This window comes from Malus sylvestris, chromosome 13 (assembly GCF_916048215.2).
Source record: "Malus sylvestris chromosome 13, drMalSylv7.2, whole genome shotgun sequence".
Lineage (NCBI taxonomy): Eukaryota > Viridiplantae > Streptophyta > Magnoliopsida > Rosales > Rosaceae > Malus > Malus sylvestris.
In genome coordinates this window covers 6,190,141-6,202,692 of record NC_062272.1, presented here as the reverse complement: position 1 = coordinate 6,202,692, position 12,552 = coordinate 6,190,141, and the positions used below count along the sequence as shown (strand labels likewise).

Sequence of the window (12,552 nt, the reverse complement as noted above, 5' to 3'; positions counted from 1 at the left end):
GATTGTTCACTATCAATCATTTTAGTCATTTTGTGAAAAAAACATCAGTTCAATGGAAGGGGTTGATGTGACAAAAATATCCTCAATTTAATAGAGATTTCTCATGAAATGACCAAAACTATTGGCGGTGGACAATCTCAAAGACCATTTCTATAGATTTTAAATCTTAAGAACCAAAATGAAGAGTTATACCAATCTCAAAACCATTTTGGTTAAACAGTCCTTTCAAACAAGTTGGTGTCTCTAGTATTATTGTATTTCTTACTTGAACCTACAGAACAGTATTATTGGATGAACATATTAAATAAATTATAAGTGCACCAACAGTTTGGAAAGATGTATCTACATATATTCCGAGATCAAAGGCTGAGATGGATACGTGCTCGGTTGATTCCAACCATACGCACAATTATGCAATCGCCTAGCAAACAAATGCTGCTTTTTTCTCCCTCAAGGGGGCCTTTTGAGAACACTAATCCACTGTCCAAAGGCTCCAAAATCTTGCTTTCTCTCCATACAAAGCAAATCTCTTGCTGCTCCTTCTTCCACATTAAAGAGATCAACAAGGAATATCTTTACTTGTCTCTTTATTAAAGAAAGTTATTTTCCTCCTTTCTTGAACACGACTACCAAACATTTGAATCCCAGGTTTTTTTTTTTTTTTTTTTTTTGTCGAAATTTGAATCCCAGTGTTTAAGTAACGTTATTTAATCGCATAAAACTGATTACGTTGCTGGCATTCTCTCATATAAATGTCAATGTGTTTATTAATATTCACATATTAATGTTCTTGCTTGATCCACGAGTAAACCCAATTCTCTCCCTTCGTCTTCACTCAAAGAACAAAGATCTATAAGGACTTACTACTAATTATCCCCTAAATCCCATATCCTCTGTTTTACTCCAATCCAGTCCTATCCTGTCCAGACCATCATCATGTCATCCTTGCAGCCTCAGCAGCAGCAGCAGCAGCAACAGCCTTTTGGCCCTGTTCTTGTTTACCCTAACGATGTCAATGGACAGCCTTCATCTTCCCACCATTCAAATGGATCATTCGGGACTGTTTTCATCGTGCTGGCCGTTATAATCGTCATCTCCGCCATCGCTTGCTTTCTCGGAAGGCTCTGCAATCGCCGCCACAACAGCTCAAAACCCCATAAGCAACCGCAACATAACTTTCGTCCCAAGAAAGAAGCTGGCCCTGCAGGTGGCGGTGGTGGAGACCATCGCGTGGAGTTTGGGAGAGCTCCCAGCTTTCGAGCAGGCCCGAAAGTAGCAGACGTCGAATTTGGATTCGATAAGAAAAACCCGAAAGGGAACAGCAGCAGCAGAGGAGAGGGCAGAGGATACATGAATCATCACCCCAACAAACCACACCATAACGGAAATGGTGAAAAGAATCGTCACATGAAAGGTGAAATGAAGCAGCATCCTGGCGGCGAGCATCATGTTGGAATGGGAGATCCGAGCCAGTGGATGAAATGATGATCGGATTAGTAACTTGTTGTAGCTGGATTGGCTTTCCTTTCAAAATTAATCCTCCTGTTTCCTCTGTTCTTCTATGTTTTTTTTTTTGTTTTTCTTTTATTTTTAATTGGTTTCCAACTCTGAAGCTTCAAGTATTATTATAGGTAACGTTAAAAGGTTTGTGACATTTTTATGGACTAATGTACTAAATTATGGAATTGGATGATCTTCAATTACAAAAGGCCAGACCCTTGATCAATGATCGATACTCTATACATATAAGAAAAAGAAAATAAGTTCTCCCATGAAAATAAAAATGAAAGACGCTGATCTGTACATGAATTAATAACATCACGCGACTATTGTACTAAAGAAATGCAGCGGGCTTATTCTAAAGAGGGGGACTTGTATGAAACAGGGACGGAAAGGTGAGTGTCTCAAACCAATCATTCGAGGTCACATGACAAACTTAAAACACCTGCCGTCATGTTACTGATGCACTAGGCCACGGTTGCATCGCGTAAGTTGTAGGTGAGTCCTCCATTTTCGGATGTCCACCCTAACAAAATGGGAGCAACCACCCTAACAAAATGGGAGAAAGAAGGCAGCATTTGCTTGATTTCGGAAGAGGAAAAGCAGAGTTTCTCCAGTTTTGTCCGAAAATGTCCAACCGTGGTATGCATAGTTTTCAATTTATCATCGCACCTAACTGAGCTTTCACTTCTAACTTACACACTAGATATGTTTCAGTTCATTTATGTCCTGCCTTTTCTTTGGTGCAAATGGAAGCGAACAAGATTGGCAGAAGAGAGTGCTTGATTAAGCTGCTCTCTGAGCAGAACCGAGGTGGGTTTGCAAGGTTGATGGAGAATATGGATTCCTTAGGACTTCAAGTTGTTGATGCCAATGTCACGACATTCTATGGAACTGTTTTATACATTCTCAACGTTAAGGTAAGATTCCGATAAAAGAAGATTCATCTTGTATTTGAACCTTTCATAAGAAATCATCTCATATCGATAGCGAGTAAGAACAGTTTAATCTGATAGATTATCGCTGATTTTGGAAAATCGAAGGTTTCATCCAAGAACATCTAAACAGCTCCTTTAGACATGTCAAAAGTGTAGAAATGTTGAAGAAGATATTTCTCATTATATTTTAACTGACAGTACATTGAGATATATATAGTCACTAAGACTCTTTACATAAGTGACCTTATCTTCTACAACTAATTACACAAATACCACAACTAACTATTTACTGTTGTAACTAAATTGTGACTGGGTTAGGTCTCTCAATACACCCCCGCAAGCTGAGCTTGGGATCAATTGAAGAAACAAGAGGAAGCTTGGACTTGAGAGCAGCAAAACGACTTTTGGACAGAGACTTGGTGTGTATGTCAGCAAGCTGATCCTGACTACAAACAAAGTGAACCTTGATGAGATTAGCTAAGACCAACTCACGAATATAATGATAGTCAATCTCCACATGTTTAGTTCGGGCATGAAAGACCGGATTAGAAGCAAGAGAGATGGCGGAAATGTTATCACACCAGAGAGTGGGAGCCTGAGAGAGAGGAAAACCAAGGTCACGAAAAATTTTACAGATCCAAGTCAGTTCAGCTGCAGTGTGGGCTAGAGATCTGTATTCCGCCTCTGTGGAGGACCGTGCCACAGTAGCCTGTTTCTTGGCACTCCAACTGATAAGATTGGATCCGAGAAAGACATTGTAACCACTAGTAGAACGGCGATCAAAGAGACAGCCAGCCCAGTCTGCATCGGAGAAGGCTGTGAGATTAGTGGTACCCTGTCTGAACCACAGACCTTCAGAGACAGTACCCTTGAGATAACGAAGAATCCGTTTGGCAGCTTGCATGTGTTGGTCTCGAGGAGCATGCATGAACTGACAGATTTGATTCACAGCAAACGAAATATCTGGACGTGTCCATGTCAAATACTGTAAACCACCAACAATGGAACGATACTCAGTGGGATGAGAGAAAAGAGGACCACTGTGATCCAATTTGTTAGAGCCAAGGGGAGTGCAGCAAGGCTTCGCACCAGCCATATTAGTTTTCCGGAGAAGATCAAGTAAATACTTTGTTTGATGGAGGAAGAGACCCGTGGAAGATCTATGAATTTCTAAACCCAGGAAGTAGTGTAGTGGACCCAAATCCTTGACTGGAAAAATAGTACCGAGATTTTGAATGAAGAGACTGCATAAGGAAGAGTCAGGTCCAGTGACTAATATATCATCTACATACACAAGCACCATGACAGGAGTAGGACCAGGGAGAACAAATAAGGAAGCATCTGAGGAAGATTGCTGAAAACCAAGCTGAAGAAGAGCTTGAAACAGTTTGTCAAACCAAGCCCGAGGGGCTTGTTTGAGACCATAAAGGGATTTCCTTAATTTGCAGACATGATGCGGCATAGAAGGATCAGAGAAACCGGGAGGCTGCTGCATGTACACATCTTCCTTCAAATCACCATGAAGAAAGGCATTACTGATGTCTAACTGATTTAGAAACCAATTGAACTGCACAGCAAGAGACAAAAGGATTCTAATGGTGACTGGTTTAGCCACAGGACTGAAGGTCTCTTGAAAATCGATACCTTCCTGTTGATGATACCCCTTTGCAACTAAACGAGCTTTAAAGCGCTCAACAGAACCATCAGGTTTCTTCTTGATTCGGAACACCCACTTGCAGCCAACCACATTGTAGGAGGAAGATGGAGGAACAAGGGTCCAGGTGCCTGTTGATTGTAATGCATTAAACTCATCTTGCATGGCAGATCTCCAATGAGCATGTTTGGATGCTTGCAGATATGTAGATGGAATAAAGTCAAGATCAGATGGAAGAGGATGTTTGGTAGCTGCATAAACTTTGGGCTTGAAGATACCAGCTTTGGAGCGAGTGAGCATGGGGTGAGTATTGGAAGGGGGCAGGGACATAGTTGTTGCAGGAGAAGATACAGATGCATTATTCAGAGAATCTGTACTTGGAGCAGCAGTAGGAGAAGTGGACTCTGGAGTATGGCCAACGTGTAGACTTGAATCTGGAACCAAAGGGCCAGGAAGAACACCAGGATGTTGAGAAACGGAGAACTGCAGATCAATGGGAGCGGTAACAGAGTCTGAAGACAGACCAGGAATGGTAGGAGAAGACTGAAAAGGATATGTTGCTTCATCAAACTGCACATGTCTGGAAATGTAGAGACGATTAGTGACTGGATCAAGGCATCTATAACCTTTGTGCTGTAAACTGTACCCCAGAAACACACAGCTTTTGCTTTTAGCGTCCAGCTTGGAATGAGTATAAGGTTTGAGCCACGGGAAACATCGACAGCCAAAGACTTTGAGTCTGGAGTAATCAGGTGGCTTGAAGAAGAGTAATTCCCAAGGAGATGTAGAGAGGCCAGAGATTGGCAACCTGTTAATAAGATACACAGCCGTGGAAAAAGCTTCCACCCAATAAAGATGTGGAACATTAGAAGCAACCAGTAATGTGCGGGCAATTTCCACAATATGGCGGTGTTTTCTTTCAGCACAGCCATTTTGTTCAGGAGTGTGAGGACAGGTTAAACGATGAATAATACCATGAGTGTGAAGAAAAGACTCAAACTGAGCACCAATGAATTCACCCCCTGAATCTGACTGCAAAATTTTGATTTTATTTCCAAGGAGATTTTCTACATATTGTTTGAATACAACAAAAGTAGAATAGGCATCAGATTTTGCCTTTAATGGAAATAACCAACTATATCTACTGAAATCATCTACGAGCAACAAGTAGTACTTAAAGCCACTAGGAGAAGTGATGGAGGCAGGACCCCAAATATCACAGTGTAGTAGTTGCAGACTGTGAGTACTTGTAGAACTGGCAGAACCAAAAGGAAGCTTGTGACTCTTAGCTAAAGCACAATCTGAGCAGAAAAGATCACCAGCAGGTTTGCCTTGCACGACAAGCTTATTTCCTGAAAGAACTTTGCGAAAAATAGAGGAAGATGGATGACCCAATCTTCGGTGCCAAATTTGGACAGGAGCTTTGACACTTATTAAAGCCGAGGGTGAGGAGGAGGTGGGATGACTAGAGCCTTGAAGAGGATAGAAGCCATCTTCAACTCGTCCCCGCAAAAGTGTCTTCCCCGAAACTCGATCCTTTACAGTGGATCCATCAGGGTCAAGAGTCAAGGCACAATTATTATCTTTTAAAAATTGATAGGCAGATAATAAGTTGTGTTTCATAGCAGGTACATGTAAGACATTACGCAACTTGAAGGAAGTATGAGATGTATCTAAAGAAGAGATACCAATATTGTGAATAGGCAGACCTTTACCATCTCCTATATAGACCTTGTCTTCACCAGTGTAAGGAGAGGCAACAGAGAGATTTGCAATGTCATTCGTGATATGTGAGGTGGCTCCAGAATCCAATAGCCAAGATGGGGATGGTTTGGATGAGTAGTGAGCACAAAGAGCAGCAAGTTTGGCTGGTGGCACCCGTCCAAAGATCTCAGGATTCATCCTATCAAAACAATCAATTGCTTCGTGGCTGGTGGAACCACATATTTGACAGGTGGTCTTGTGATTGGATGAAGAACCTTGGTTGTTAGATCGGGAGCCTTGATGAAAGGTACGAGGCTGACTTGTACGATAAGTACCAGTGGAGTTGCCTCGTGAATTACTGACATTTCGATTGCCTCGGAAAAAATTGCGATTGTTCCGGCCTCTGTTAGAATTATACCGAGAAGAAGATTGAAGAGGCTGACTATATGCAGCAAAAGCCTGCGAAGAAGGCGTTGGGAGCAAAGGTGCTTGAGACTGAACAGAGAAAGCTTGAAAGGGCTCCGTAGAAGTGGGAGACAGAGTGTGCTTGCGACGAGCCAGGGAAAGCTCTTTGGTCAGCAACAGACCATGCAATTCATCAAGAGAAGTAGAAGACAACCGCAGCATGATGGAGTCAATAAAGGACTCAAATTCATCAGGAAGACCGTGAAGCGTTGCTGCAATGAGATCACGATCATATACAGTGGCGCCAGCAGCATTGAGAGAATCCGAAATTTCCTTGATTTGCTGTAGATATTCCGAGATCGATTGAGATCCTTTTTGAATCAATTGAAGACGAGAACGAAGCTGGTGAATGTGAGCTTCAGAGACGCCACCAAAGCGTTGTTCAAGCTTCTGCCAAAGTTCTCGAGATGTGGACACTCCTACCGTGAAGGGAATGAGATCTTCGGATAAAGTCGAGTTGAGCCAAATCAAGAGGTTTTGGTCTTTTTCAAACCACTGCTCAAATGCTGGATTCAGGGAGCGATCAGGGAGAAGAGGAGCCGGACATGGCTCAGTACCGTCGACGAGGCCAAGAAGTTTGTATCGGCGCAAGATCGGAGCAAATAACGCACGCCATGGAAGGTAATTGGTGCGTTTGAGCTTGATAGGCACCATGCTACCAATATTTTGGATTGTTAGAGACATATACGAGGTCTGAGGATTTGCAGAGAAATTAGGGTTTGGCGACGGAGACGAAGAGTCAGAGGGGGAGGCCATGAGATACAAGTGCAAGATGCGAGAGAGGAGGAAGAATCAAAGACAGAAAACACAAGATCGATCACGAAATCGATCAAGAAATCGATCGAGAGAGAGAGAAATCGATCAAGAAAGCCCCAAATCAACGAAATGGTAAGAAAAATCAGATGTATCACCGACTTAAAATTGAAAGAAATTGTAGACAAAAGCCACCATGACAGATCAAGAACAGGGATCGGAATACCAAATCACTGAAGAAATCTGATCAATTTGAACAGAAATCAGAGAAGTAGAGCGGAAGAAATGGAGGATCGAATGCCGGTAGGCTTATGGCGATGAAACCATGTAGAAATGTTGAAGAAGATATTTCTCATTATATTTTAACTGACAGTACATTGAGATATATATAGTCACTAAGACTCTTTACATAAGTGACCTTATCTTCTACAACTAATTACACAAATACCACAACTAACTATTTACTGTTGTAACTAAATTGTGACTGGGTTAGGTCTCTCAATAAAAAGTACGCAAGATTTTTTCTTTCTTTCATTTATCATCGTAAATATGGAAGTTTTGGAGGCTCACACGACAGTTTTTTCTGGGTCTAATGAAGTACAATTACAGTTAAATATTCTGCTAATGATTGCATCGTCGATTAATACATAGATCCCAAAAGCGTGTAAATGGAAAAATTAGGCACATTTAATTGAAATCTTATTGCTCTACCTGTACTATCAATACAGATTCTTCATATTAATGACTAAAAAAAAAGTACCACGAGTAAACTTTACGAGCTCTTCCCTGCTGCTAATGCTTTGAGGGAACTAGAGAACAGAGCGACCTTCAACGAAGAAAAATGGAGAAGAAAAAAAGAAGCAGCAGCTTAACTTACGCACTAATATGTCATATTAAGTCAAGAAATCGGTTTTTCTTTTCTTTTTATAACGAACGCAGTCTCTTCTGTCGCCCCCTCCCTCGCCAAACTCTCTCTGTGGAGCACCATGAGTTAACAATGTCAGGATGATGAGTGTGTGGACATTCAGAAATTAATTCACAATTATTTCGCCACTCTTTCTAATTAGAACCGTCTGCCTTGATTCCCATTGATCATCTGCTCACCACCACGCGTGGTAAAAGCTCGGGTTTCTGATTCATCGCTTGAAGCATCCGGGCGAGTCCATAAACTTTGGGGTCCTGATACCTCTCTGGAAGTGAAATCTGCACTGGACATCTCTGAGCTGCCTCCACTGCCTAATGCCATCCTTCTGAATCTCATAATCTCCTTATTGTACTGACCAGAGTCATATGCAGTACTCTGCCCAACTTTCACTCCGTTCGTTAGATCACTTAATTCGCCTTCACAGTCCAATGCTCTTACCACCTGAAAATATACATGAACCAATAAGTCTGCATAGTTATTCCAATAAATTGTCATCATTGTTCTGTTTAAATTCTTCTCTCTGTTTATTAGTATTCACCTGCGCCATTCGTGGTCGTTTTGGAGCAGAATGACGCACGCAAGCAGCAGCTGCCTCGATCATTCTGAACATTTCAACCTCCACATAATGCTTCTCAAGCCGAGGATCTACTAATTTGCTCAAGTCGCCAGTTTCAAGGGCTTGAATTAGAAGGGGACGAGCCTGAGAAATTTTAGACAGAAAAATAATTATTGAAGGTGAAAACAATAGTGGACTTGTAAAACCAGTGACACGCTGCATTGTGACATATTAGCAAAGGCGAAAGATGTTCATACCCATTCAACCAAACTCTCATCCCCTAAAGGTCGAGTAGGATCAACGGGTTTCCGCCCGGTTACAAGTTCTAGAAGCACAACTCCGAACGAAAACACATCTGATCTGTCTGTCAATTTGCCACTATTTGCATACTCAGGTGCCATGTACCTGAAACCAAATTGAACAAAAATGCCACGAGTGTCGTAGATAAGCAATACGGTCGTCAGGCAATAGTTCCAAAGGAGTTTACAAGGTCTTTGCTTACCCAAATGTTCCCATGACTCGAGTGGATACGTGAGTATTGGTGCCGTCTGTAAGTTTGGCAAGCCCAAAGTCTGCAACCTGTGTACGAAGATATTCAAGAATTAGAAACTAGAGCCTCAATGTCAGAAACACAAAATCATGGGATAGCCGTAGCATCGGAAGGAATCAGTACAACATGAATTGAACAGGTATAGACATACCTGTGCTTCAAAGGCATCATCCAGCAGAATGTTTGCCGATTTAATGTCTCTGTGAATAATCTTTGGATGGCCTATAAACATATATACAAGGAGAATACATAGAATCAGATAGTTCGATGGAAAGCGCTGAGAATAGCCACTGAGGGAGTGAGCAAAAGGCCTATAAGTGGCTGATGAGGTGCGTAAATGGCAAATCTGTAGCTAATGGCGTTATTAGCCACTGATATGTCTTTTAACCCCACTCCATTATGTACGACTAATTTCAGTGACTATTATCGGATCTCATAACACAAAGTCACAAAGATGTATATAGGTACGTACAGTCTTCGTGTAAATACGCCAAGCCTTTTGCAGACCCCAAAGCAATCTTGAGTCTCTTGGTCCATTCCAACACCGGCATTCCGGCACCTGAATAACAAATCAACAGTTTGAAGTACAATAACAAGTAGCTGAATATTGAGAAGTACAACTAAGAACATCAAAAGAAGAGGTTAATTAGATTAGATCACCTACCATGCAAATGGTGCTCAAGAGTTTTATTAGGAACAAATTCATAGATAAGCAATCTTTGCTGTTCAAAGATGCAGTATCCCACCAAAGAGACCAAGTAACGATGATGCACGCGACTAATAATCTCAACTTCAGCCCTGAATTCCTTCTCTCCCTGCCCGCTACCAGCCTTGAGCTGCTTGACTGCCACAACTCTTCCATCCGGCATCCAACCCTTGTACACACATCCGAAACCACCCTCACCGATAACGTTTTGACGTGAAAATCCATTCGTTATCTCCATCAACTCTTCGTAGGTGAAATGAACCTTGGTAGCAGCAATAAGACCGGAATCTCCAGAACTGGGCGGATTACCTTGGTAGCTGTTTTCATAGGAGGAAGGTCCGGCCGGTCCACTCGAATAAAAGCTTTCTGTTGGACCAGAAGTTGCGGAACTCTGTTGCTGCGCATGATAATATCCACCTGCATCACATACAAAGCTCAATTATTGAGCTCATAAGTACACTTTATATTATGTTTATGTTAGACCACCACCGCTACAAGAAAAACTGACATAACTAATACGGTATTAGCCAGCATAATATGATCTTTATAATGTCATTACAGAATAAGAATAAAGTGTGTAAATGCTTATCATTGACTATGATACTACATAAGCCAGTGATAAGCATTATAGCCACCTCATCCTGTGCAACTAATATTAGTGGCTATTATCAAATTTTCTTTGACATGCACATAAATTTTAAAAGTTCAAGTTGTCAGGATATGAGTCAACAATGTATAAGGACAATCTTTACCTGGAGTTGATAAGTTACCGCCATGGGGACCGGGAGTGGGAGGCATGTAATTTGGAGGGTATGGTTGGGCCTGCTTCTTTCTCTTCCTTACAAACAGAACAATGAGGGCTACCAAGGCAATGATGAAAACTCCAGCTACCGTCAAGCCCACAACAGTACCTGTATGCCTACTACTACCCCCTGAGTCGCCTGTAACCTGACTTCTCGTTGAGGGAGGGGAGAGGGTGGGGGTGGAATTATCAGGGCTAGGGACAGGCTGAGTTGTAGTAGCTCCTGAACCCGGAACCACTGGAGCGCTAGGCACTGTAGGAGGAGATGGGGCGGTGGGGTTGGTTGTAGGTGTAGCTGGAGGTGGAGAGGCTGGAGGGGACTGAGAGACACTGGGTGAGGATGGGGAGCCTTTATCATCTTGTGATGAATCAGTTGGTGGTGATGTAGGTGATGAACTGTCGCCAGAGGATGGTTTAGGACTATTGCCATCAGTACTACTAGGAGGAGGTGGTGAAGCTGGAGGAGAAGGTGGTGATGATCCGGATGTTGGTTTGTCTTTTGATGATGATGGTGGTGGTGAACGAGGAGGAGGAGAAGGTGATTTTGGTGGTGATGATGAAGGCGGTGGTGAAGATGGGGGTGGAGAAGACGGAGATGGTGATGATGGGGGAGGTGATGATGGCGGTGGAGATGCTGGTGGCGGCGAAGGTTTGGGGGATGGTGAAGATTTTGGGGCAGGTGAGTCTGATTTTGGAGGCGGAGGCTCTGATTTCGGAGGTGGCGCTTGTGATGGCGGAGGTGGCGATGGTGTGATTGAGTCATGGGGTGGTGAGTTTGACGGTGTTGATTTGTCATCGGTACTCTCGTGGGGCGGCGATGGTGCGTTTGAGTCATGGGGTGGTGAATCTGGGCCAGGAGGATTAGAGTCATGCTCGTTTGATTCCGACATAATTCTCCTTCCTTTAACCGGTAACCACTCTTCCTTTCCCTTTCTATCAAAGTTTCCTCCTTCCCAATATTCCCTGTGATTAATTAGTTTAATACAAGATTAATTAACGAAACCCCTTTCATCCAATCCAATGAAATTAACCAATAATCATACGTAATCCAGGCAAGGGTTTCAAACAATACTAAAAAAATATGGAAAAAAAAAGCGACTAGAACCTGTACATGCAATAATTCAACTTTTACGTTGGATAAGTTTGCATGGACACAGCAGCAGCAGCTACGTACAAACTTCACGTACGTACAGACGGCCGGAACTCCGTCTGCATGCAAGCGACCATGCACGTACCTACGTAGAAACAAAAATCTAGCTCCTTATCGAAGAAATTAATCACGCGATCGAGCTCGCGTTTCGTCGCTTTTGAGGAAGAGATGGGAATTCCAGAGATTATACAGACGAAGGGGGTGGTTGTGTGAGAAGTGAAAATCATTCAAGGCCACCCACACCACCACCAAATGCCACCCAAAACAACAAAATTAAAAATAAAGAAATGATTTAGAAAAAAAACATAAAACAATCCCGAAAAATTCTCCCTTCGTTTTTCTTATTAAGGTTTTGTTTTCCTATGTGTGTTTTGATTATATCTCTAAATTTTGGTTGCTGTTATTTTGGGTTGGTTAAAACCCAACTGTCGCTGTCTCTTATTTTTGAGGCGTTGCTCCTCCTTGAATGTCGGGTTACCGCGCAACCTAAACGGGATGGTGGGTAATGCTTTTGTGTCACCCCCAAGTCGTGCCAGTCGGATCGAGCAGGACCCGTATCGGGGTCGTGGTGGTGAATGTGTTTGTTGCCACACCCCGCCCGTCGTCCCCGTCCAGATGGGGCCAATATGACGAGCTGGCAGTTTCTTTAAGGATTCTTCCTTCAATAATTGTTAGAAAAGTAGTTAATATATTACCTTTTTTTAGGAAAGATGGTGTTTTTTCTTCTTCGTTTTGCTAAGTGAGGGAAGATAATGTTGTTATAAGATTGCAGTTGTGAATGGTTACTATCCAAAGAGCCACCTGCGCTAACAACTCAATTTGTAAACTAGCTACACATTCAAATATATA

General features: G+C 42.4%; 2 protein-coding genes across 6 annotated transcripts; one reads left to right on the top strand and one right to left on the bottom strand.

Moving 5' to 3' along the window:
• Positions 1–705: 705 nt before the first annotated feature.
• On the top strand, positions 706–1,726 carry LOC126596536 (uncharacterized). Its single transcript, XM_050263158.1, has one exon. It carries the CDS (start codon positions 937–939, stop codon positions 1,483–1,485), a length of 549 nt encoding a protein of 182 aa, XP_050119115.1. The 5' UTR covers positions 706–936; the 3' UTR covers positions 1,486–1,726.
• Positions 1,727–7,607: 5,881 nt separating this feature from the next.
• Positions 7,608–12,059, bottom strand: LOC126596523 (proline-rich receptor-like protein kinase PERK12). Of its 5 annotated transcripts, none has more exons than XM_050263137.1 (9): positions 11,659–12,059; positions 10,504–11,516; positions 9,710–10,168; positions 9,518–9,604; positions 9,197–9,267; positions 8,998–9,074; positions 8,753–8,900; positions 8,478–8,639; positions 7,608–8,380 (listed from the first exon to the last, which is right to left on the bottom strand). In XM_050263137.1, the coding sequence occupies exons 1-9, from the start codon at positions 11,664–11,666 to the stop codon at positions 8,078–8,080; spliced, it is 2,328 nt and encodes a 775-aa protein (XP_050119094.1). In that variant the 5' UTR covers positions 11,667–12,059; the 3' UTR covers positions 7,608–8,077. The 5 variants fall into 5 exon arrangements, with proteins under 5 accessions (XP_050119094.1, XP_050119095.1, XP_050119093.1 ...); XM_050263138.1 differs by having other exon boundaries at positions 11,665–12,059; XM_050263136.1 differs by having other exon boundaries at positions 11,686–12,059.
• Positions 12,060–12,552: the final 493 nt, after the last annotated feature.